At 41.5% G+C, this 22,834-nt stretch overlaps 1 protein-coding gene across 2 annotated transcripts; it reads right to left on the reverse strand.

Annotated features, from left to right (window-relative positions):
- Positions 1 to 774: 774 nt before the first annotated feature.
- Positions 775 to 22,188, reverse strand: magl (MAX dimerization protein MGA-like). Of its 2 annotated transcripts, none has more exons than XM_034900240.1 (22): positions 21,578 to 22,188; positions 18,443 to 19,641; positions 17,027 to 17,465; positions 16,744 to 16,837; positions 16,434 to 16,547; positions 16,200 to 16,325; positions 14,107 to 14,220; positions 12,098 to 12,455; positions 11,570 to 11,777; positions 10,358 to 10,595; positions 9,892 to 10,070; positions 9,471 to 9,693; positions 9,054 to 9,268; positions 8,564 to 8,806; positions 8,129 to 8,381; positions 6,731 to 7,323; positions 6,435 to 6,532; positions 6,281 to 6,326; positions 5,413 to 5,574; positions 3,479 to 3,590; positions 2,551 to 3,156; positions 775 to 2,443 (listed from the first exon to the last, which is right to left on the reverse strand). In XM_034900240.1, exons 2-22 carry the CDS (start codon positions 19,603 to 19,605, stop codon positions 1,488 to 1,490), a joined length of 6,540 nt encoding a protein of 2,179 aa, XP_034756131.1. In that variant the 5' UTR covers positions 19,606 to 19,641; positions 21,578 to 22,188; the 3' UTR covers positions 775 to 1,487. The 2 variants fall into 2 exon arrangements, with proteins under 2 accessions (XP_034756131.1, XP_034756130.1); XM_034900239.1 differs by having other exon boundaries at positions 21,541 to 22,188.
- Positions 22,189 to 22,834: the final 646 nt, after the last annotated feature.

Consider the following 22,834-nt stretch of genomic DNA (forward strand, 5'->3'; position numbering starts at 1 on the left):
AGAGCGAGAGATGTCTTAAACTGCATGGCGGATGTTTTTCTAATGATTGGACGATAAAAAGGTATCATTTGTGTATAATGGTCCATTTGTCCGTTTATATGCAAATATGTTCAAGTTTAAGTAATTTACTTTAGAACTAGGCTATTTGTTGAGCTGTATAGTTTAATGGTTAATTATTACATGAACCAATCAAAAGGCTGAGGTTTAAAAAAAAAAACCTAACCTAATAAAAGATAGTTTCTCAGTACAAACAGAGCACTTTATCTAACACGCATTCATTATCATCTCAAATGACATGTAAGATTTACATTAGAAGTCAAACTGGGCTGGGACAGGCCACGCCCCGCGATGACGGTTGACCAATCACTGTAGAGAAACTGACACGAAGTCCATTGTTGATGTAATACAACTGAATCCAAAATTAAATATTTCAATATATATATTTTTGCCAATAAATCTGTCAGTAGATGTCCCAATACTAACTCTACTTAAAATAATTTAAAGAAAGCAAACTAACTATATGTCCTCAAACAATAGGACATTGAAATTAAGCTGGGGACATCTTTTTTGATGACGTTTATAACAGTTGTATGATGCTCCTTTTCACATTTATTCTCTCTTGAAGTACTTTAAACTGCAGTCAGTCCGGACCGGCTGCTGTGGCGTGGCGTCAGGGTATTGCAGCGACAACGGGCTCCTGATATGTTCCTACTGAGGGTGACAAAAACAGCTCAATTCTGTCTCAAAAACATGAAACTGACGAGTGCCATAATGAATGCATGTCGTTTCTTTAATTGATTTTAAAGGCCACCCTTTTCCCACATTTCCTGAAGTAATAGTACAACCAGTGTTTCAGAATCCCCAAAGTAAATTCATTATGATTAAAAAAGAAATACAATATTTACAGAGGTTATTTTCAAAGACACATTATATGGCTAATAGCTTTTGTCTTGATTGCTTGTGACACGTTTATGTGCATATTAATGAGCCAACTCTCCAGAATACAAACTACATCAAAGACATAGGACATCTCGGGGGACTTCTACCAGAAACAAAGTGCTACTACAGTTGATTTTCGTTGAGTCAATAATGGAAACAAAGTATTTCAAAGGGTTAACGCTTAACACATTGAGATTAAGTTGTTGAGTTTGCATTAGACAGATCAATGATCAATTACTTCAACAAAAAACATGATTTGGATCAATCTCAATAATGGGAAGTAAACATGAATGTAGGTGACATAAATGCATCTAAAAACACAACATCAAAACTGAATGCGGGAGTTACCATTAATTTAATTCATACATTCAGCAGGTCAATTAATGCTTTCTCTTATAGTCTTTATACCAAAACCAGCTTATCTCTTTAGTATGAACGACGGCCACTGAGGTTTGAGCAAACGTATAAAGAAAAGAGCAGCATCCAGCTGGGACTGAGGACAAATGATTATGTGTATTACTCTTAGCAGCTACAGGAAGATATGAGGACTATTCAGATTCAGATTCAGATTCAGATTCAGATTCAAGCTCTGGTTCCAGGTCCTTTTCTACGTCTATCCAGGAGCGTTTCTTTGCACTGGGGAAGTCCTTTCCTAAGGCACCTCGGGTTAAAGGCCGAGATGAGTTTATATCTCCAAGCAAGGTGGTCGTTGAAGGACTTCCCATTGATTTAGAACGAGGGCTTTGAGAAAGTCTGACAGGGCTGTCCTCGTTGGATTTAGATGGACTTCTTCCTGCTCGCAGAACTGGAGAACTCCACGGCTGTGCACATTTCTTCTTCGGAGGCCTTCCTCTGCCTCGTTTGACTGGCACAGGGTCATCACTAACCATTCCTGGGGAGTTTCCCACTTGTGTCTTGGTCACCTCCAAAGCAATGTTTTCAATTTGTCTCTCCAGACAAACCAGAATAGAAGTTTCCCTTTCACAGACACTTTTACTGGCGTCTTCAGCGACAGTAGGCTTTTCATTTGCACTTACGGGGGTTATAGGGTGCTTGCGAGGTCTGCCTCTGCGACGGCGGACCACAGGAGGGCTGGGATCAGGCTCAACAGACGTAGGAGTCTGTTTCACACACGTAAAACTTAAGCAGGCAGTTGCCATTGTTTTGTTCAAACCCAACGTTGTGCTCTCCTCCTGGCGGTTCTCCACAGCTTGCTGAGCCACCGAGGGCACAAAGATTGATTTGTTAATGAGGGCAAGCTCAGCCAGGGGGGCTTTGACACCTGAACACTCGGGTTTAGAGTTCGGGGATTTTGCCGCTTTGTCCTCCTCCAAAATACGACTGCTTTCTGAATCCGACAAGTGGTCACATTCAGAAAAGCTCTTGTCTTGGTTCTGAGACGAGTTCACATCGGGAGCTTGCATATTAGCTAAAGAGCTATCTTCACCCTTCTCCTCTTTCTGCTTGGCTTCCATAACCACAAGTGTATAGAAGCCTTGACCAACTGTGAGAAAAGAGGAAAATATGTATATAAGACTCTTATCATACATACAAATGAAGACATTGTGAATCAGGGATTAAATAATGGCTGAACAGGATGTCTTAACTTACGTGGTTTCAGAGATGAGGGAAGTATGATTCTGCCGGTCTTGGAGCGAATTAGAGGAAGAGGGAATGGCTTCGGGTGCTGTACAGGAAGTTTGCTGGAATTGGGTGTGGAGGATGCAGGTGAGGCTCCATCTTGGGCTGCAGTGACCTGATGTGTAGCAGCGACTGAGCACTCCTTGTGGGAATTAGGCATACTGACCTGGGCTGGGACACCAGGGGGCTCCTGTTGGACCTCAGACTTTATCGGATGTTGAGCGTCTGGTTGTGAGGGGGCAGGGGCCTTAGCCTGGGTTAGAGAGCACACCGATTGAGGCGTGGGTGTCTGAGGTGTGGATTGGGCTGGAGGACTTTGTAGGTTAGACCGAAGCACAGACATCATCTCATTTAGGGCTTTTATGGGTGGGTTAGCCTGAGACGGAGCCGTGTAGAAGTCAGGCTGTAGCAGGGGTGTGGGCTGGTGCTTGGACTGGGAGGCAGTGGCTTGCAGAAGAGCTGCTCTTGACTGGAGTAGATTGGAAAAGAAAGGACTCCATTCCTGCTTCTTTTCTCTTATTCTCTGCCTCTCGCAGATCTCCGCCAGCTTCTGTTTAATCATCTTGTTTGACTTCCCTAAAAAGTGAAATTTCACATGACAAATTTCAGTAAAGGCATCTACATATTGTATGTGCTATCAGCTGTTCTGTTCATCCTGATGAGCAATGCAAATTGCTGTTATTTAAAGCAACAAGTTGTGTTACACCGCTCATTATCTAATGATTATCAGATCAAGACTTACAGTAAATCTGGTGGAAATCAAACAATCTAACCATGGTCATGTCAGTGCCTAACTATTCCTCTACAACAGTTGTCCATTTAAAAAGTACATGAATCAGCACAAAGTGAGACTAAATACAAAATGCACACAACATGCACCCACAAAATGTGCACATACCAGACAAAAGGGAAAGCTCCTTCACATAGACGGACTGCATCCGAATCAGCCTCCGTTTCTTCTCCTCCAGATGTCTGGAGGTTTCAACCAGATGTTTGATTTCTTTTTGGGCCTGTAAAGACAACAAAACCCAGAAACCTTTAAGACTTATAAAATACCAAGAGGGAAAATGATCTGCAAAAACCAAAACAAAAATAATTAGGCTAAATAAAATTATATACTGTACACCTTTATTTCATCTTTGTATTTGAGTTTGCATCATTCAAACAGTGCATTACACAAATGTGTATTAACATACAATTAAAACTATTCATAATACTTATGCTAGGTGTTTAGTTAACTTTAAGTTTCATTATAATTGCAAATAGGGTTTTGGCATAGTCTGAGCTGGATCAGAACAGGCCTACTAGACACATATTAACCCTGGGTGAGACAGTGGCCAGTACCTGAGGCTTATACTACGATGCAAGGTCAACAGAGGTCGCGGTCTCGCAGAAGGTGTGACACGACGGTGGTTGTAAACTTGTTCAACCAACCCATGTTTTTCCAATCTAGCGAGCACATTCGCATAAAAAGGGGCAGCGTTTGCTCCATATGACCAATTGCAAACAAGCAGTCTACCAGAGAATAATATTTGAAACAAGAGAAAGCGATAATCTTACAGAATTATGAAGAACACAGACATGTAATACAGGCAAAAAGCAATCCAGCTGCTGCTGCTAAATCCAGGAAAGAAAGTTGGCAAATAACTGCCAACGTTGTAAAATACATAAATTACAAGGCTTAACACTGGCCCATCAGTCAGGAACAACAAGATCGGACCACAATTACCCTTGTGCATTCCATACACTTATTAATTTCTTGCTGTATTCTTTCAGGTAGGTTCAAATGGTATATACAGCCATGGGTATGGTTCACATTTTTACCGGTACGGATAACTGAAATTTGGTGCCGGTACAAAACTGTACCTTTTTTAACGGTACTTTACCTCTGTAATAACAAACCTTTATTTAAGTTTTATAAATAATTCCAAACCTATTTATCCGATTAAAGCTGAAGTGCGTAGTTTCTGTCGCCCCCATGAGGAATTCTGAGTAATGACAACAAAACAGTCGGCGTGTCCACATGATACAAGCGTTCCATGACCCCCGCCACTACAACAATAAATTAAATAGTTTTTAATTCCTTACACAAAACTGTTACTTCTACTCTTATATTTGTATTCTATTTTAGCCGATTTCTATTGATCTCTTTTCTTTTCTCTTGTTGCTGAAATGTGCTATAGAAGTAAAGCTGCATTGTCCGACAACGTCCAGCCTGTCAGTCAATCACCAGGGCATAGAGAACGCTGTTTGATTGTCAGTCAGTCACCAGAGCAAAAAGTACCCTGGTGTGCCTGTCAGTCAGTCCCCGAGGCATGTTTAGCTTGTCTGTCTCAGAGGAAGTATTAACGTTAACTGCTCCGCGGCTGCATTCAGATCACCATTATATGATATTTGATATTGCAGTAAACGCTGTCTGCATGGAGTTTTGGAGACTATAACCAAACCTGCGACTGCTAATTGACATTGCTGTGACTCACTGACTTGGAAAAGCTGCAGAGGCGATGTAGTCTCGTTCCATGTGCACAGCCTGCCCAGCTGAGCCCCGCTCTCTGTCAGATTTGCACTTACAGGCTCTCAGGTGCTGAAATTTGAATCGTTGCTTGGTAGTACCAACGTTATTCGTTGTGTGTGTGTTAAGGTTGTGTGTTATTTAGATCAATATCAACTCAACCTTATCTTTGTTCAGGGGGAAACCATACCAGCTGCTAACACCAGCGGTAATGCATTTAGATACTTGTAGGGCGGATTTACTCGGAAAAAATAGTTTTTCCTTGTAGATTTTGTGTAGTTTGGGGCCCATAATAACTGATTAAAGGATGTGGAACTGACCAGTGAAAGGAGGCGGAGTCTGGGGGCCCTGGGGTCACTCCGAAGGACAACCTGGAGTCTGTCGAAGAGGATGCGCTGTTCAGAGCGTCTTTGCCTTTCTAGCTTCGTGTGGTTGTTTCGCCTCCTGTTATTCTTACTCTCGTGTTCCCTGCCCGTTTGACCCTGGAATAAAGAAGAAACAAAGGTAGCATTAGAAACAAGTCATACAGACTCCTCTGTAATCTGAACCAATAGTAGGGCTGCTCGATTACGGAAAAAACAATCACAATTATTTTGGTCAATATTGAAATCCCGATTATCTAACACGAATACTCATTAATCTTCGGCTATAATGGATAGTGTCTAGGGTATAATCTTTTTAGTGTTCTTTATCTCACAGAAAGAGTCTTTGGATCAAAAGAAAATCTGTTTTCCTGCTGTTCATCTTTCCAGATATCACACATAACGTTACGCAGCTAATGAAGATTTCCAGATACACAACACAATGTGCATCTCACATCATATTTTCCCTCACTATGACCACTGCTAGACTACTGTCATTACTAAATGTGCCAAAATATGAACAATAATGTTGCCCTCAGTGGGCTTATTTACTAGCTACTAGCTGGGATGGGCGGATGAGAACACAAGACAAAACAGAACATGGCTGTTTGGTGATCGTTGGGAGCCAAAATCAAAATTAAGTTAATTGCACACCCCTAACCAATAGTATAAGAAAAAAGCAATCACACTTTCCACATTTATTGAGAAATGTTGATGATATAAGGTCAATATTGTCAATATCATAACTTTGGAAGTATAAGTCTCTCTTGCTGTATGGCTGCTGCTGCATAAGAAGAAGTCTGCTACAGCGGTGAAAAGGCCATACCTGGACGTTGAGTTCCCTGCATGATGCAAAACCATCGCTGGAATCCCTGAAGGTAGAGAAGAATTGAACAAAATTCATTCACTAGGGGAGAATGTGCACAGGTCTACATATCATATATCCTCCATTTACAAGCACACCCATTCACAGGTATTACCTTGAGTCCTTCTGTGCCCTGCTGATAGCTTCTTTTAATTTAGCAATGGCCACTTCTTGTTTTACTTCTTCGACAGTCTCAATGTCCACTACCTCATCCTGAAGAAAACAACATTCAGCACGCAGATTTTAAAACTGTAACAAGTACTGTAGTTGCAACATTCAAGGGAATAGATATGGTGATCTTCTTGTTTTGATTAATGCATTGTAATCCACATTTTATAATTAAAATCATATTGCAATTAGGGAAACAAATGTTTTACTAAAACAAAAGACATTTTTATTGACCACACTTACATCTTCGTCACCCTCTCCACAGTAGTCTGAGGAGTCGGAGCTTAAGTCCTCTGAACCGATATCCAGGTTTGATTCCACCTTCCTGTTGTAGTCCAGCTGAGGGGAGATTCCAGCCTCCACTGATTTACTGCTCGATAAGTCCTTAGCTCCAGTAAAGGCGTCCAAACTAGGCCAATTTGCACCTGTATCTCCAAAATTGAACAAAGCATCGTTTTGAGGCCGGGCATTGTCCACACCCTCCACATCTGTAGTGTTCACACATTGTGATGAAGCTCCATCAGCTCCGTGCTTAGGGAGCTGAATGAGGGTGAAGCCCCCAGGCAGGGTAACTCCTTGCAGGTTCTGGCCTCTGGGGCCCTGGTTAGCTGGAGGGCAGATCCTGAATGAATAGGTCCCACTCTGTCCTAAGAAGCTGGGGGTTTTCAGTGATTGTGAGACGGTGAGCGAGACAGGCGAGGACGTGGAGCTGTTCTGGAAGGGGCTGACCGAGATGCGAGGGCCCGCTACAAAAGGATTGATGGTGGAGGGGTTTTGTGAATGCTGCGGTAAGTTGATGGATCCCTTTCTCCAAGAGTCTGGCTGAATGAGCGGAGCTGATTAAACAAAACAATGCAGGTGGTGAGACAAGTACTGGATTATGGCGTCTAAGGTTTTATTTACAATATTACATTTGGGTAAAAAAAAAAAAAAAAAAAAAAAATCTGCTACATTTATGCTTCATGTTCAGACTACTCTGGCGTTATCAAGCCTTTAAAATTTAAAAACACTGCTAGCCCCATTTGGTTTGAAAACTCAGGGGTTGCTTTGTAGTCTAGTCGGGCATAAATGCCCCCCCTTTGGAAAAGATGACACCCATCTGTCAGTCTTATTGGTTAGGTAGACTTATATACTTTTCCCTAACAGTTCCACCTTGTTGTTGGTCCAAAAATCCAATGTCTTACTTTTCACCATTGTTGTTCGTTTTGTGTATTTACAACTTACACGTCCATATTTTAAACTGCAGAGTAACATCAGACAACCTGCTTCCTGTTTATGTGAATGGTCAGGTGATCTGTACTGTCACATGTTCTGCTACTAGACTAACTCTTGTGTGGACAGAAATAGTTTTTCGTCTCAAAACGCTAAATGTAGCCTAAGTATAACATGAAAAGAATAGATAGACACAAGTTTGTGTCTTGCTAAAACTGACAACCCTGTTTTATTTAACCGCTGGAAACTAGATTGTTCAGCATACTTATTCAAGTGGTTGTGGTTGTATTGCCTCGGATGATTTCGATATTCTGCAGTAGCTGCGGGTGTGTCTGTGTTGGAGGGTTCTCAAGTTGACAACTTTTTCCTTCGTTGTGAAGTTTAAATCTAAGTGCTTGTGCTGAGGTTGAGGAACAGAGACAATTTTACCTGGTGGTTGTGTTGGTGTCTTCACATCGTTGGTTTTCTTTGCAATTTTAACTGGCGGGACTACTGTGCCAGCAGGCTTCATGTGAACAGTACCAGGAGTGGTGATTTTGTTTGTTGGGTTGGACTTCGGAAGAGAAATTCCACCAGGAGGATGCAGTCGGCCTGTGACAAATGCTGCAAGGCGGTTGGCTGGGTGTAGAGATCCCATGTTCCCCAACAACAGTCTGGCCTGATTGTAGGCTTTGCCATTTACCTGGAAAAAAAGAAATACATGAATTGCATACATTCAAATTCACATCTCCAAGTATAAGGTTCCCTCCTTAAAATCCTGAATGCACTGTATGTTCAGTCATTCAGAATTATCAGGTGTAGTTCCACTTCAGGAGAAAGCATATTAATAGTGTTACATATTACAGGCATTTCCTTAAGCCTGACCTGTATAAGTCCATATGCTTGGCAGCCAACAGGTTTGGTCCTGGCTCTTAGTCTGCCGGCAGATAATACTCCACTCAAAAAGGGTGTAACTCCAACCCGGGTATCGGAATAATCATTTTTTCCAACGTCCTCTTCTGCATCCATGTCCTCGTCAAAGCTTTTATGTACTTGCTTTTCCTCATCGCTGTCATCAGAGTCCTCTTCATCATAATCACTGGTTTTTAATGATTTACTGATGTGTACCTAGAAGAAGTTGAAATAGAGCAGGAGATTATTTTTGTTATAATTCAAGTTTTGTAATGAGGACTACCATTACACAACTCAGAGCTTATAACATTCAGAGGCTAGTCTGTAGTCATTTATATAACTACTAAGTCAAGGCAATAAGCCAGTAAAATTATTTAATTTAAAAACTATCTATTTATATAAATCTATTTAGGAGACTCTGGACTTGTATTCCTTGTTAATGTATTAATCCTCAGAGACCTACCCTGTAGGTGACGATGGAGCCACTGGGCTTCCGCATGAAGATCCTGGCAACCGGTCTGATGCAGTACGGTCCTACCCAGAAGCGCCGAGACAGCCTATTCTGATTCATGCGCAGACATAAAGCTTCCAAGACCATTTCGCGGTCCTTGGCCCACTGACATGCTGACTGGATCTCAATTTGCTTTTTTGCGTCTTTTTCATCATTGGTCCATTTTGCTGTGGGGCATAATGCATTATGGTTGTGTATAAGGAGAAATAGCAGAATATCTTTAATATCGCAGAGTCAGGCATGTCAGGTACACCACCAGGCAAGAGTAGGATAACAAAACGAGTACAATACCTACAAAAACAGAAGCTGGTAAAACTTTTACAGCTAAAACAGAATTGTATACTTACTGCGTATTTTGTAATGTCTTACCTGTTTTTCTAACAGCAGTCAGTAGAGGTCTGTGGTAATTTGTCAGCAGGTTATCGGTGGTTGTCTTCAGTGGTTTTGCTGTGGTGTTTGGTGTAGAGGTATGAAGGATCTTGGGCTCAATGCTGATTTCAGGGGGAGGCTTGCTGTTGAACTCTCTTACACGTGCACATGTCATCATGCTCTCCAAGTATTTATACACTGGATCCTTATCCTCTTCTCGTATCTGCAATCATGATTTTGTTTTAAATTACAAAAAGGTTTATCTATATAAACATAGGATATATTTCTTCCAATTACTAAACATACAGCTCTTAAACTCTAGTAAATAATTAGCAATTTGTACGACAGTGTAATTCCTAAACTCAAACACTAAGACATAGAAAAGCCTCTATCAAATCTAATAAGAGAATGTTTTGTTTACCGGTTGCGTTGGACGAGGCACACTGATGCGCTTTAGGACCTTTATAGGGGCCACATACAGTGGAGCCCTTTTGGGGGTCAAGAGAGCCTCTGGATCCACATCATTAATGCTGTGGTTCCACAGTTTGTTAGAATGGGAACCCGGGCAAAGCTGGACCACATGTTCATTATTGGTCATAGCTGGGGAGAGATAAAAGTATCATTATATCATTTGTGTAACTGAGGGTTGTGACCATACTGACTAGTAACAAAAGCTAAAAGGTTCTATAAGCATATCACTATATGTATGACAGTTCTGCAATAAAACAAATGCAGTGGTCTAATTGCTTCAAAAAAGGTATTTAGAATGTAGTCAAAGATACAACCTATTTACCACAATCCACTTTGAAACCATCATTTTAGATATACAGAATAGACAATAGAAAAGGAACAACATGCACAAATGATGTCAACATTTCTGCTCTTACAGTAAACAGGTTGGATCTGTTGTTCGCTCTTTCCCGCACTCATCTGCTTGACTATCTTACGTTTGAAGCAGGCACAGCCAAACATGCATTCAGGTCGCCGGCAGTGAAGGGGACCTCTGTTCAGATGCTGGAGACTGGAACACACACAGCCCAGTGCGCAGAACTCCTGACCACATTCAGGTACAGTGGTTTTACACGTTGGATGCTGGGCCACCTTCAACACCTGACTGGGGAGCATCTGATTAAAAAGAAAAAGGACTCATCAAAACATGTGTAGCTGCGGGTGCCTTTCCTCCATGTGACGTGTCTATTTTTGTGTATATAAGCCAAGAGTGGTTTTCAATAATTCTTACTTACCAATTTCTATTATATATTATAAAATCAAAGGTTACTTTCAAAGTAAAAATCATCATCACTGACAAAGAAGCATCATTGACAGGATGTAACGATACCCAACTTACGATTTGATTCATGATTTTAAGTTCAAGAAACAATTTGTGAAATGAGTGTAATGAATGAAATGACTGAAAATATTCTTTATTTATCTAGACTGAACAAAACAGCAGATGTGTCCTCTTATCAAAAGGTGCAACTAATATTGTATTTTATTTAAATAACAAAAAAATATATACATATTAGATAAAGGCTTGTTTTATTGTAAAGGCATGAGTTAATTATAATGTAATAACAATAACTTGAAACTACAACTTTTTTAACCAGTAGTTTGTTGTTAAACGACAAAAAGAAGAAACACTAGATGGCTGAAATTTGGCTGATTTTACACCAACACTCAACACATAACGAGCTTACTGAGCCCACCCAAACACAACAACAAGTCCCGTCACTGTTTATCCGCCGGTCTGAAAGTGCTCCTGGTCTCCTCCGTTTCTACAGCTGCACACAGTTGTACGTCCTGGTGTTGGAATCCTTTCCAGTGAATGTTTAGCGGTCAGCATTTTAACCGTATTTAAGCCAGCTAACGTTACTAGCTAAAGGTAGGCTAACGTTACGGTCTGTATGTTAGCAAGTGTTGCGGCCTAGGCTTTAAACTGCATCGCAATTCTTTTTTTATCTCCACCGGTTGTAGTCTTTACACATTTAAATGGATTTTAACCAATTTACGTTGCATGCATCGTCACATCCTTAATCATTAATATCAACATGAACGTACACAAACCCTGTGAGAGTGGACTCGTACAGTGTGTTGCATACCTGTTTTGTCAGAACCACAGACAGAGCCACAGACAGCCTGTCTGAAGTCAGCTGGGTTCTGTCCAGACCCTGGCTCACTGCTTCAAACTCCATCTGCAACAGTTTGAGCTGCAACTTAGTGAGGCCTGAAGGTCTGTGTGTCATCCCTTGGCTCTGCCCAAAGCTCCCCGCTGGTCTCGGGCTGGTCCCTGTCTGGTATGTAGATAATCTGAAGAGAACACAGCAGATTAGTGTTGTTCATTTAAAAATGTCGGTTCTATCAGGTACTTTTTGATGACGGCAGAATCAAGGAAGCCTGTTTATAATAACAACAGCAGGAAAATCTACAGTAGAGCTGTCAACTATTAAATTAATAAACTATTTTGATGTTAATTAGGAAAAGAACTTCTGTCTTTTACTCAACTATGAGAGTTATAAAGCAAGACATTTGAGGACATAATCTTATACTAATATATATATATATATATATATATATATATATATATACTATATACTAATAATAAACCAAAATTACACACACTTCCTTACCCTTGTGCCCCTGGCTGTGTAGATGCCAACTGCTGTGACTGAGCTTCTGCTTGATCAGGGGTCGCAGAGCGGGCCACAGAAGGAACCGGTGATGCCAGGGCAGAGTAGAGGCGGGGTTTGTGGGAAAGGGGGCAGGGTCTGTTGGCTCCCACGGGGAATTTGGAAGTAGCTTTTCGATGCTTAAGTACGCTGTCCAAGGTCTTTACATAGCTGGAGCTTTTAACAGGCAGCTGATAGGCCACCGTGTCCTCCGGGTTTGTGGAGAAGGCAGCGGCACGCTCACAGATATTCTGGGCTTCATTTTCCAGGTACTCATCCAACATGTTGCTGCAGAAGGCAGATAAGTTCTTTTGTGATCCTTCAGGAGAGGAGGAATAAAGAGACTTTCATTTATCAAAAAAGAAATATGAATCAGGTACAGCACAAGTAGGGCTGCACAATTAATCAAATTTTGACCGCGATCACGATTTTGACTTCCCACGATAAAATTTGCCTGATCGGGAATTTCTTTTTAAAGCGTCATTTCATAGAACGCTGAGTTTTTCTGCAAAGCCAATCTAGCGCTCCGTAAACCCCTGTCTGCTTATGTCCCAGTCAGAGTAGTTCCCTGCACCCTGTGCAGCTTAGTTTCTAGATATAGACAGTCACAGAGGGCAGAGTAACAGGAGGAAACTCAACAGATAGCAGTCGGTTACACGTCGGTCTCAAGGTTTACCAGTTCACCAGTAAACGCAACATTTTGTCCCGTTTGCGTTACATGAGCCATTTCGTCTGTAAAGCCGTGCCTGTGTTGGATCTCTCCTCTACTCTCTCTCATCTTACTCTACGGCCCACACGGTCCACACTTCTGACATTTGTGTACAGTTTTAATTTTTTATTAACACAGCTGTATATTGTTATGTATGAGGGGCAAACCTGTATTTGTACCAGTGTTTCCGCGGGTAACTCTGCTATCGCGCCCGCCACGGTGAAGAACTCAGAAGAAGTTATTTAATGCTACTAACTTTAGTTGGTAGAGTAACAGCACGTGAGACGGAGCGGCTGGACCTGGATCTGGGCCAGAGATGTGACCCACGGCGAGAATATCATAGTTCATAAAAATGCAGCGCAGTGACGACAGACATTTCATACACACGATGTGTGTATCCGCCATCCAACCCGTGCTGGGCCCGTTCATTATGAGTCAGCCGTCTCTCTGTGAGAGGTCACACTCCCTCTCGCAGTTATAAATAGCCTATGTGACGATAAAATGTGTTTTGGTTAAAAATCAACAAATAATTTTGAGAATAATCGTGATCAAAATTTTGATCCAACTAATCATGATTATCATTTTGGCCATAATCGCGCAGCCCAAAGCACAAGTACATTTGGTTGGTTTAAGTAGTTAGGGCCCTGTCTTGTCCCCGACAAGTGTTGTGTTGAAATAGCAAAAGCACCCGCACCCATGGGCGTGCTGGTCTTACAGGGAGGTGTGCTCAGATGACTTCTTGGCGTTATTGAAATGTACTTAGGTTCTCACACACACACACACACACACACACACACACACACACACACACACACACACACACACACACACACACACACACACACACACACACACACACACACACACACACACACACACACACACACACACACACACACACACACACACACACACACACACACACACACACACACACACACACACACACACACACACACACACACACACACACACACACCATATTGGAATGCACCAAGTTCCAAACGTGCCTGGTTTTTGAAGGGAATGGGAGATGACTGATTGGTTGATTGCATGTTAAAAACACACCTATGAAGACACTAAGTGAAACCCTTTTGAACCATGCGCCATGAAACTACCACAAGTGGATTTGGACACACCCCAAGTGCAGCTGGGCTTCACGCTGTGTGCTTAGATCGTTAAATAGGGCCTTTAATCTTTTGGTAATTAGAATGACTAATAATCAAATTGCTGGAGCTACAACAAGACAAGCAAAACTTACCATCACAGTTAGAAGAAGTTGTTTCTTTGCTTCTTATGAACTTGTTTTTCCATCCCTTTATTTTTGTCATGTCACTTGTCTTTCCTGTTCGGGAGATGAAGGATAATCCCTCATCTGTGAGGAAACATACTGCATTAGTCTTCAGTTAAACCCTGGTGTATGTTAGTAAGAAAACCTTTCCTCTTAACTGACTGAAACTACATTGGAAACCTGCAGAATGAGGTAATTTCCACTCAGGCTATTGTAATTTATCTTACTAAATACATGAGGCTACTTAGGAAATGTGCCGTCTAAATTTAGAGGAAGAGGGATATTTCTACTCTTAGAGAAATTGAGGAAAAGACTTGTGTTATATAAATATCTTTAACCCTTCTTAATATCTCATTTTCATTGTTGAAATAGTGGGTATAATTACACAGGACCTTCATAACTTTCCCCTTGTGGATCTATGAATATAGAGGGGACAGCGTGCCGACAGCATGGGCGCCTATCCCAGCTGATCAGCGTTGATTGTAAGGTCTGTATTTATAACAACAGTAATACTACACGAGGAATGTATTAGACAAGCGGGACAACGGCTCGTCTGTCCTTAGGTGAATATATGGTTAAAAACATTTAAGTTATGCTCAAGTCCACTTAAGGTTTTTTTTGTTTACATGAAGCTGTACAATCTGAGTTTCTACACCATAATACCTTACATCAATAACTAAAACAAATCTGAATCCTGATTGCATATGAGCCCGTTGGAAACACGCACCAACAAACACCTAAAGACTAAATTTGAGAAGAACTGCAGATATGGCACCATAAAGAAATCCTCCAATAGAATGAAGGAATCAGGGGCACCCTCACATCGCGTGACCCATTTGGATATTCCTGCAGATTCTCTTCCACATCTCATTATCAAGGCTGATACTCAGACCCCTTCCCAGTGTCTTTCTGAAGGCTGTCTCGGCTCCATCCCTGAGGTTCTGCCTAAGCATAAGGTGTAATAACCAGAAGCCTCGTGACTTTTCCATATTTTAACCACACCTTATCTAAACATTCTGGTGCTTTGGGGGTTAAAGGACAAGATCCAAAAATGCCCACAAACACGTATCAACGTGACGTATCAAATATCTAAAAAAAGAGACTAGATAGAGCTGTAACAATTCCAAAATTTGCTGTACAATTAAGTGTCTCAGAAAGTATTGCAATTAACAATATAATTGTGTGTCAAATTTCAAAAATATGTATTCATTTTTTTAAACAAATTAAAGTTTTCAATGAATTCCAGAACACATCTTTTTGTTATGTAACTGTTTTGTGACCCAGATAATAATAAGTCGTAACAGCCTATGAAGGATACCACACCTCTTATTATCATAAACATTTTTCTAACTGTATACCCCTGGTCATTTTTATTGTTATGAACGTTTATAGAGTCAAGTGACACCAACTAGCATAGCTTTACCTCAGTCTGACCAATAATTACTTATATAATTACAATTTGGCATATCTAAACACGATCAACAATTACAATCAACAACCAACATCCATCTTATTAATTAATTGCTATTAAACAAAGAAACTGTGATTACATAAAGAAAATGGACAATTATGTAATTATTGTTACCGACCTAAAGATTCCAAATTGCTGTCCCACATCCTCAAAGGATTTCAATATGCACTAAGATACAGATACCCCAGGGTGACAATTCCCTTTTCCAACCAATTCCTCCAAAAAAGGGGAGATTTGCCCAATACATAACTTTGGATTTGGCCAAACAATTGATGAAGTATGTTGATATGGATCCAGTACAAACAGCCGGGCCACTTTGGGCCAAACAACATTTAAGTAGAATATTATCGGATGTGTTTTTTCCTCACCATACATGTAATCTCTTGATTTTTAAATCTTTTTTATTTACTTTGTATCTTTGTGCAAATAACTAAACTAAAAAAAAACATTGTGACAAGATTGTCAACATTACAAATGTATAAGGTACAAAAGAGAAATAGTTCAGAGCTAAAATATTTCCTTGTCCAAACAGAGCTGATGTACAGGACAAGACAGTGCCTTCATAAAAACGTCAAAGATCAGTCCAACTTACCAACAGGAGACCGAGCCGTGGCATTGCCTTGTTCTGGCAGGTCAGGCGGAGGTAGTGGCAGATTAACCCCCACGTACTTTAGGTCGATGGACTTTGTTTGGTCTAGGGAGCTCAACTTCAACCCCACTAGAAAAAAGACAAAGAGGAGTCAACAGGAGAAAAATATCTACACTTTATTACTTCGTATGTCCGACTAAACCACTGGGATATTGATTTGTGTTTGTATGAACTCACCCTCCTGCAGCACAGGATGGATGACCTGATTGTGTTTGAAAACCCCGAGGTCCTGCAGCAGGATAGCCTCCAAGCGGGCTATCTTCTCCTCATCAGTCTCTGGAATCAGCTCCACTAAAAACACCACAGAGATGGTTTCAAAAGAAATCGGGCATATGGCATTTGATTCATTGCAAGTTAAATAAAAAAGCATGTAAACATTTCATAACATGTAAGATAGGCATAACATCCACAGTACAGCAGCACTACATACAGACATTTGTTACAGACGGATGTCAGCCAAATAAATGGAGATCTTTACATTGCTCACCTCTATCCTTAAACTGCGTTGGTGTTAGGGAAACTGGAGATGCTGATGGTGTGCTTTTGGCTGGCTTGTCCCTGACGTGAACCTCAAGAGCTTGCTGTCACACAAGGAAATTAATACTTTTTAGATCTAATGTGCACCCAAAACGATTGTGGGATGCAACAACAATGCCCATCTCAGGAATGCAATGACACTACACCCAACTAAACAAAAATACACCCGTTGGAGACATGCAGACATGTGCAGAACATTCTTTTCAGTAAGCAACAGTTTAAAAGTGTTTTACCTTTGAGGTAAATGACACAAACAGCAGGCCTTCTACATCATCCAGCTCTGGTTGCATAGCGACAGTCGATGTGCTCTGGACTAGCATGGGGGAGGTAACGGCAGCTTTCCAGTCTCTTCCCCGCGAATTTGCCCAACGTTTGTTTATCCTCTTCCTCCTTTTGCGGTACCCAGGTGATGATCCCGGGATAGACGTTGGGGATATCATTACTGTAAAGTCTTGCTGCACCTTAGGGGTGATACTGACCGAGTGGGTTTCTTCATGGGGTTCCACAAGTGGACGTTTTTGGACAAGCACAAGCTCACCAAGGGCATGCTTTCCTCTAATACAGGGAACATATGGTTCATCCTTATTGGAAGGGCCAGACATTATGGGCTTCAGAACCAGTCTGGTCTCTTGCTCATTTGGGAGGGAGGCAGAGACGTTGTGCTTCTTTGTGCTGTAACACAGTAAAAAGGAATACCGTTTATGGACACTTAACAACTGAAAAGGAAAAGGACAATCTCCTTATAAAAATATATTGACTTGTAATGGCACAGCATGTACCAATGGTTTTATAACAGGTTAATTCCAGCAGTTTGACTTATTAAAGACCACCCATTTCCTAGCTTATGTCTATGTGTGTCATTGCATAACATGCTTACATTCTGCTATCCACCACATCCTACACCTGATATTGCATTCACGGAAAAGGGTTGGGGGCCCAAGACCTCCAAGATAAAAGTGTGAGACTATGACACCAAAAAACTATCGGGGACACAGTAGCATAACATGTCACAATGTAAGGCAATCTATGCCAAACTAAAGACTTAGGTACACGTGTCACACATTCCACCTTTACTAAGCATTTTACGGCCAGTTTGTGTTAAAACTGAGGGATGCAAATATAACTGTATGTTTATTACAGGGGTCATAGTGGTGTTATTGTCCTGGAACGCATTACATTGGAATGTTTTTTTCATATCCCCCCCTCACATCTGTAAACAGGTAAAACAATAGAAACACCTCTAGTGGATGACTGGCAAGAAGTTGTTGCCTGTCTTTACCTGCAATAGGCTGAGGGAAACTCAATACAACTATTTCCATAGACCACATTTAACACTAACGTTTATTCATGTTCATTTCTGAACATTTGGAAGCCACTTATGGATCATCACCCTGTCGAGTGTTAATCTTTTGTCAAAGGGACTTTCTTTCTTGACCTGGAAACCTTTAGGACGAATAATACAGTGGGACGCACTTACGTGGACTAAGGCTAGGTCAAAAGTGACCCGGCCTGCGGCAAATTGACGTTAAGTGTGGAATGGAAACAGGGTGATTTTGGAGCAAAGGCACTGTCATGTACTAGTTAGTGCAAGCTACAACCCCAATATTAAACTAAGTTAAATGAATACATAAAAACTATGTCAAACTTACTTCAGATCCACAATCTTCTCCTTGTTTTCACTGAGTTCAGCAGCTTTTGAAATAGGCGGCTGAGTCTCCCCCACCGGTTGAGCCTCTGTAGTGAACCGCTGTAGGCGGGAGTTGTTCCCGTCCTCTCTAAAGCCTTTTGCAAACGGATTATGATTAATTTTCAGCTGGGTGATCCGAAAGTTCTGATAAGTTGTCACAGCCATGAATTCAGTTTGCGGAAAAGTAAAGGTCATGCTCTCTGGTCCCATAACCACAGGCTGGTCAGGTGTAAGTATGTCTCCATCCGGGACAGGTATCACATGTAGCCTAGGAATGTAGCGATGCATGGAGTGTAAGATGATGTGACCAGCATGGTCTTGGGAAAAATTAGTCAGTTTGAGTTTGTAAAAGGACACCAAGGTACCCATCCAGTCCGAGCCTCGAGACGGTGAGTAATGGTGGGAAAATGCCCGAATCAAACCCTGGGCCTGGTGTTCTGCTGGTCCATTGACCTCCCATTTGTATGTGCTCCAGCGGTACCTGTACTGGTCCGATGGAACTATGGACAGGACCAGAGTGTACAAACGATCAGGATCTAACCCAGACAGGCGATATCGGCAGTAAGGGAACATACGGCGCCCCGGTTTAGTAAGAATCATCTCCGTTCCACAGCTGTAGAACTGCTTCCACACACTGTTATTCTCCAGAGTGACACTGACACCTTTGAAGGTCAGCACAGTAGGAAAGTCATTTTTCAGGTCTGGACTGCCAAATGTAGTAGATGGTAACTCAGACAACACTAGCGGTGATTCTGAGATGTTGACGATGCTTGTCTCTGTGCATTTTAGAGAGCCAGAAGCTGCTGCTATATGTGAGGTAGCTGGACTTGTTTCAACAGTGACTTCAGAGCGAGTAGGTGATGCTGCAGCAGGCTTGGCTGGGCTGGCTTCAGCAGGGGAACAAAGAGACAAGCTACAATCATTGCTTGTCATGGAGACAGCTTTTTTCTCAACCATCATCTGACTAGGGAAATTAGGTTTCTTAGTTTTTGGATCAAGAAGCGGTGAAGAAACAGCGGTAGTAGGAGAAACTGAGGAGGGAATGTTAGTCAAGCTCCCCTCCTGCTCTTCCAATGCATGATGGGAGTCCTCCATTAATGTGAGTTTAGAGTCTGTGGCAGGCATCACCAATGGCTGTGGCTGTCCCACTTCATTTGATACCTAACAGAAAATGATACAATAATTATAATAATGTTAATTATATGGTGCAGTGATGTTCATAGGTATAATACACATTTTAGAGGTAATTGAACATAATATCAGTCAAATGCACAAATCTGACAAAGACAAATAAAAGCCAAATACAACCAATTTCCTGACAAATGTTAACAAAAGCAATTACAAGTCATCCAAGCAGAGAAAATACTGGCAGAACCGAAATAAGAGCCATAATAGATCCAACAACAAACAACAATTGGAGAAAATCAGCTGTCAATACAACCACAAATGGGGCTGATGGTGAGCCCCTGGCGGCACATCATTTGCCGGGGGCTGATGGCAGCAATGACCGCTAATACCAATGCCAGTCGTCACCGCACACCGTTTCAAAGCAAGCAGTAGTGGTCAAGTTAGGCAACGCTCAGTGACAAATAGTAAAGTTATTTCATATATCCTTCTCTATGTACTCAAAATTGATGTAGAGCTAACATGGCTATTGTTAGCCCAACCACCATAGACTCTATAACTATACATATATTTGTATGTCTATGCTCACCACCATAACCAGTCTGACTAATCAATCACAGAAATATAGAGCCAACTAACCCAAAAAATAAATAATCTAATGTTACTCTTGTCCTTTTAAAAGGTACTCTAGGGCGGCCATCTTACCTGGGTTATGTTTTAGAATTGTTCAATTAGAACCTATGGTGAAAGAGTTGTGTCATGTTGTCTTTATAATCTCTTTATTTCGCTATCAATACATGAACATGGTTTTGTGTCAAAAAGGAATTCCAATAAGTCAAACCACTGCATCAAACCAGAGCAATTTTAGGATAGGTTGTGCACTACTGAAAAATAAATGAGCTACTTATGGAAAATATATAATTTATTTACAACCATGGGCCACATGTGGTCATTCTGTGAACTAGAGGTGAATTGGTTTACTGTGTAAGGACATGTAAAACATATATTTATGAACTATATCTAACATAAAGCTTTACTGATCCCCAGAGGGGAGATTCAGTTGTTACAACACCTGTTTGTCTGTCTTATATAAAGATGTAATATAAATACGACATTAAATATAATGCAATCATATGTCAAGCTATTAAAAAAGCCTACTTTGCTTGTCAGTACTAGTAAGGCTTGACATTAAAGGGGATTTGTTGTGATAATGTTGCAACAAGGGACTACAGAATAATACATGTTAAATGAAATATATGGAACAGAGGTCAAAACCACTGAGAAACCAGGTGTAAGAAGAAGAAAAAAAACAAAGCATATCCTTGGCATCCCAAAAAACTCAAGGCACAATGTAACTATATATATCTATAGTTAATTTGTTATTTATAGTTTAATGTATAAATGATCTTAGCAGTCTCAGAAAAGTGGACTTTGTCTTCGTGAGGTGTTCAGGTCCCTTCGGTCTGACTGACCAATAGCCTGGCTGGTATCACACAGCTGAAGACATGGCTGAAATGCTCAGACAGGCCTGTATGTTAAGTATGTCTAAGACACTCAAAACGGACATTTTGTTAGACGTTTCTATCTTTGCAGCCCCAAATGAAATTATCTCCTTCGACGACATTGCCCGAGCTAATAACGTAACCTGTTTTCCTGTTGCCCTGCCGCCTGCCCTCTCTATGTCAATGTATTAATCACACAGTCACACCAACACACAGATGTTGTAGTCCGGTCTAAAAGGTGTTAACCGGTCGAATGAGTACACACAATGGGTAATTTACTGACATATTGGCTACACAAGCACTCAACTGTTCTCCGTGTAACATTTTTTGTCTTGTAAAACAAGAAGCTGCGCCGAGAATTTAAGTTGTTTAACAACCGCTTTCCTCCTCACACACCGGGGAGAGAAAGGCCGCCCGCTCCACCACCACTCACCAAGTTGGAAAAGTTGCTGGTTTCACTGACGCCTCACCTTTCAACGTCGGTTGAATGCCTCGTGGCCTACGGGGGCGACATGATGACAACGTTCACGATTAAACTCCAACTGTTGCACCTCGTCCTCGTCGTCGTTGAAAGGGCCTCGTTGAATCCCTCGAACATAAACACAAACTGGCAAATGGAGGCCGAGAGCCACGCCAGTGTGCTCGCATCGACCGACCCGAGCGTGCACGCAGTGAAGCCAAAGCGCATGCACAATATCACCCCCCTTCAATGGCGCGTGATTCCCGGGCCGCCAGCGCGAGGGAAGCGGGAGTCCACCATCCCGGAGATAATTTTTTTTTTCTCGCTTGTTCCCACCTCGAGCTCAGTCCGCTCGCCGGTGAGGACAACTCTCAGCAAGTTTGCGCGAAAATGTTTCGGATGTGTAATTCCTGCGCTGAGAGCACAGACGCGATACTTTCTCGTCCTTCCTTTGTATTTCCTTTACTTATTCTACCTTTTCGATCACATTTCCATTCTCGCCCTCTCTAACCAGATACACACACTCTCCTCTCTGCTCCTCTCGCTCACACACACATACACACACATCCGTGCTCTCGGGTTGTGACGTAACACGTTCACCATGGCAGTCGAGCTCCAGTAGCCAATGCGCAAGCTCCCTCCGCAGGACTTTACCGGCCAGTTGTTTCATCATGGTGGCAGTGGCCTGGTGATTTGACCTAAACACACCCCGTTAAAAAAAAAGTTATTTCATGGGTCAGTCATTACAATTTCCTTGTGAACATTTCACCGCGACAATGTATCAACATTGACCTGCACAGTCTAAATAAATAAGTTATAGTGTACCTTTCTCCAAAATTGGGCTACTAAAAGTCACGACGCAAAACAACGTTGACTGGTTTCTCTGGTAACATGGCGGCTAACACGATAGCCTACATGAAAAATAGGGATGTAAGTGAATGCTTGCGCCACGAATACTCAACCCACAGCAACCCAATCTTTTACAAACCTAGCCTGTCATTTATTTTTGTGCTCGGGTGGACAGCAGCTTTTCGAAACTAGGCTGATATCATTCACCCACACTTGCTAGTTAACTTTTGAAATATTACATATGGCCACTAAAACCTGTTTCCGGCGACTAAATTAATAAACCAGACAAATCTGGACACTGCTCTCACTGTCCAGATTTGTGAAAGTGAAATTTACAATGGTCGAAATACGGATCAGTTCAGTAATCTGAATCAGTAGCCAATGGCTCAAAACTACAAAAAAAAAAAAAAAAAAATAT

Source organism: Etheostoma cragini, chromosome 18 (assembly GCF_013103735.1).
Source record: "Etheostoma cragini isolate CJK2018 chromosome 18, CSU_Ecrag_1.0, whole genome shotgun sequence".
Classification (NCBI taxonomy): domain Eukaryota; kingdom Metazoa; phylum Chordata; class Actinopteri; order Perciformes; family Percidae; genus Etheostoma; species Etheostoma cragini.